We start from the raw sequence: 3,950 nt of genomic DNA, 5'->3' as shown, positions 1-3,950 counted from the left end.
GTAAATGTTCTACAAAATGCGTTTTGTATTCAGAGGATCTGTGGATTGAAAAACATCACGGACTTTTTTGCTATTGCAATGAAAATGGAAGAAAACAATGCTGCAAATGTGGTGGGTATCAACAACAACAGTTAAGAGGCGGGAGGATCTTGCTAAAACTGGATTGGTTTCCTACAGTTTTATTCTGCCAATCAGATCTTAGAACTGCAGCCTCCCGTGGATGGGAGTGGTGCAGTGTTCTGGAAGGTCTTATAGTTTATACTGGGTTGTGGGTCAGGCTGGAAAAGTGTGTGTTTGAGAGAGAGAGAGAGAGAGAGAGAGAGAGAGAGAGAGAGAGAGAGAGAGANNNGAGAGAGAGAGAGAGAGAGAGAGAGAGAGAGAGAGAGAGAGAAACAGAGAGAGAAACAGAGAGAGAAACAGAGAGAGAAACAGAGAGAGAAACAGAGAGAGACAGAGTCAAAGAGCAAGGGTTGGAAATTAATTATTAATTAGTATACTATATTTATTTTAGAAGTGTGTGTATGCCCCCAGTCAGCCCTGACCTCAAAATGCACCAGCTTTACCAGGCTTCCAGTTTTTACCCTCCAGGATTTCCTACTTCTGGAAGGATCAGAACCACAGAATATTTTGATCTGGTATAGTGGCTCCTTCTGGCAATCATCCCAGCACTAAGGGGGCAGTATCAAGAGGATTATGAATTCGGAGCCAGCTGGGCTTACAGGGTGAGCCTTTTTATACATCTGTGATCAGAATGGAGATGAGAAAGAGAGAGAAACTGGAAATCTGACTAAACTGGGACCTCCACCATCTGCCTCCTGTAATAGCTCAACACCCTGTTGAGAGGAGAGACCTGCCCCTTTAAAGTTAGCTCACAGACCAAACAGTCTTGAAAAAGATTTTCACAACGCATGCTTTCGTTCATAAAAAAATAAATTTATTTACATATGTTCGCACCATGGTAGAGCAGCGTCACCACAGCGTTGCCAGGACCACCAAGCACCATGCACTGGGTCAGTGGGTAGAGAGACCAGCCCCAACTGCCCACCATGCTCAGTCCTTGGACCAGGAAGAATAGTGGGTGCCTGGGAGAACCTGAACCCCACAGAAGGCTGTGCAGTGGCAAGAGTAAGCTGTTTAGAGGGGCGAGTTGTCACAAAACGGGCAGCCACATAAGACTTAAGGGGAAACTGTGGGTGGGGAGGAGACTGAGAACCAAATAAACCAGCTGGGTCCACTGGGTGGAGACCAGACCTAGGGCAGGCTGTCCCAACACTGATCAAGGGAGCTCTGGAAGTAGACCCCAATGCTGAGGGATTAAGGGCAAAACCAGTTTCCGGTGGTATATATCACCATCTCGCCGTGTACCGCCACTAAAAGAGAACTTCCTGGTGGGAGTTTGACACTGTCCTCCGAAACTGAGAAAGAGGTCCCTGATGGACTTTTCCAGCGTTTCCAGAGCTGGAAAAGAGCCTTCAAACAAGGTCACAGGGAAGGACCTGGCTGCGCAGGGAAACTACAGGGAAAATCCACATTAGCTTAAAAACCAGCCCGTTTCTGCAGTGGACTCAGACGGCAAGGTTTGAACTCAGAGCTAATGCCCCAGGTTGGGTCTAGTCTGAGACTTCTCCCCAGGAAACCAGGCTCTCTTTGGCTACAGTTGCGCTGATCCGCAGCAGCCAGGTCCACCTGCGCTCCACCAGGTTAGTCACCCGTCCTGTTAACAGGTCCAGGAAGAGAAGGTCCGGAATCCAATAGGACCTCCTTGGCATTTAACATAACCCATCAGCTGTGTTGCTGTCCTTCTAAGCTGAAGTTCCGCAGAGTCTGTTGGCTGCAGAAACATCTTTGGTGTCAGAGTCCGGCCGTCCAGAGACCACGAATGGCCACGTCTGAAAAATAGAAACGAGCGTCAGATACGGAGGAGAAACAATCTCAAAACGAAACCGCTCTCCCCAGAGGTCCCTGGCTTTTATTAGCGTTCTAGGAATTTGTGAGTCTTGTTCTTCTATTAGCATGCTTTTTCAGTGAAAAGTGCGAGTTTAGGATTCTGTGATTTAATGTCCCCTCCCCATTACGAGTAAATTTGGAGGAGATCTTTCCCAAGCCCAGGAAGCTGGCAGGTTAGACAGGGACTTTCCGGACAATCGCGTCTGGGAAAACTATCCTCCATTAGTGTTGTTTTGTGTTAAACCACTCAAACTTTTTAAAAGAGTTAGGTTTTCTCTCCCACTTTAAAGAAAACAGCCCTGGCTGATTCAAACCTGCTAGGCTGTTGTCTGGAAAAAGTTGGGTATCTGGGATTTTTTTTCCGTTTACTCGCAGTGGGGAGCCACAGTTTATCCCGGAAGTAGGGTGTTAACTAATAGCTGTCACTGGGCAAAGGACCAGGACACTGATTAGCAGCCCCAATGATTTTCTCCAAGAAAAAAGGTTGATTCCTCCTGCCTTGATTTGGGGGGCCACTAAACCAGAAACCTCACCACCGGATCTAGAAAACTTCCTTCTGGGGCCACCCCAGCCCTGCGCCCGGGGTTTCGCTCAGGGCTGCTGGCCCCGGACCACCCGCGCCGCGTCCCTGTCCCTACCAGGTTCACCGGGTGCACGTATCCGTTCTCGTAGCGGTCCTCCTGCAGCAGCTGGCGCAGGTGCGCGATGTAGCTGGAAGCCAGGCGCAGCGTGTCCAGTTTGGAAAGCTTGGTGTCGGGCGGCACCCAGGGCAGGCTGGTCTTGAGTCTGGAGAAGGCTTTGCTCAGCACGCGCATCCGGGCCCGCTCGCGGGCGTTGGCGGCGTTCCGCTGCGACTGCTTGCACTCAGCGGCCGAGCCCTTGGGCGGGAGCGGCTTCTTTCCACCGCTGCCCGCGCCGCCACCTGCACCGCCACCTGCGCCGCCGGGGCCAGCCACACGGGGCCGCTTCCTCTTGCAGCCCCCCGGGATGCCCGCGGCTCCCAAAGAGCGTGGCTCCTCTTCGCCGTCGGGGTCCTCCTCCTCCGCGGAAGAATTGTCGCTGGGCGAGACATAGCCGCGCTCGGCCTCGTGCAGAGGTGGCCTCTTGGAGGAGGGGGTCGGGTAGACCCGCTGGAGCCCTCTCACCTCCATGTCTTCGGGGTCACTCACCGAGCCGGTGGACATCGCCTAGTCCCCGGCGCCCACGCGCGCCCGCCTTCCTCCTCCCCGGCCAGTCTCGCCAACTCCGGCTTCCGCTCACTGGAAGAGGATGGGGCGTGAGAGAGCTCAGAGGAGTAGCGGAGACCCGGGCCCGTCGCAAATCGGGTCCCCAATGAGCTGGGCTCTTGGAGCAGGCGCAACTGGCCACTCACCCGCCAGCCTGGGGCTCTGAACTTGACTCTGGACCCAAAAGTACAGCCTCGAGCTGCGCCTTTTGACAGGACTATTTATCTGTACTTCTTGGGACAAACCACCCCTGGCAAAGTGGAGGGGGTTTGAAAGGGGAACAAGAGGTGGGACGGGGGCGTGGAAGGGGTGGGGATCATTTTTCTAAGCTGAGTGGTTAGTGGGGCGGGGGCAAGGAACTTCTGCATAGAGCCCAGACTTGGGCCTCTAGACCCGACAATGACCCTAACTATCTGTGTGAGGTAAGTGAGATTTGGGGGGTAAAACTGGAAAAAGACCTTGTTTCCACTCAACCCATTTATATCTGCAGGTGGTCTTAGCGGGGCCCTTAAGAACCCCAGTGTACCCACCGCAGCTTCTTTCCCAGTTTGTTCCCCGGGAACTGTGGTTCGAGATGAACACACATGATGTGTGTTTGCTTATCCAAGGCTTCTCAGAGTGAGTGCAGAGGAAGGGCAAAAAACAAGGAGCGGCTTTAACATCCTATGAATCGCTTGACTTATTTTTTTTTTCTCCTCACCTTCAAGATAGCCGTCTGATTCACGTAGCACTTTTTTCTCCTTTGATTTGTTTTATCTTCAAACAACATCTTCAGCG

General features: G+C 52.3%; 1 protein-coding gene across 1 annotated transcript; it reads right to left on the bottom strand.

Annotated features, from left to right (window-relative positions):
• Nucleotides 1-927: 927 nt before the first annotated feature.
• Msc (musculin) lies at nucleotides 928-3,409 on the bottom strand. Its single transcript, XM_050142113.1, has 2 exons — nucleotides 2,586-3,409; nucleotides 928-1,889 (listed from the first exon to the last, which is right to left on the bottom strand). The coding sequence occupies exons 1-2, from the start codon at nucleotides 3,129-3,131 to the stop codon at nucleotides 1,803-1,805; spliced, it is 633 nt and encodes a 210-aa protein (XP_049998070.1). The 5' UTR covers nucleotides 3,132-3,409; the 3' UTR covers nucleotides 928-1,802.
• Nucleotides 3,410-3,950: the final 541 nt, after the last annotated feature.

This window comes from Alexandromys fortis, unplaced genomic scaffold (assembly GCF_014885135.2).
Source record: "Alexandromys fortis isolate MF-2015 unplaced genomic scaffold, M_Fortis_MF-2015_v1.1 scaffold_41, whole genome shotgun sequence".
NCBI classification, from domain to species: domain Eukaryota; kingdom Metazoa; phylum Chordata; class Mammalia; order Rodentia; family Cricetidae; genus Alexandromys; species Alexandromys fortis.
Note: the sequence above shows the minus strand (reverse complement) of the source record. Positions and strands in the feature narration are given on the sequence as shown.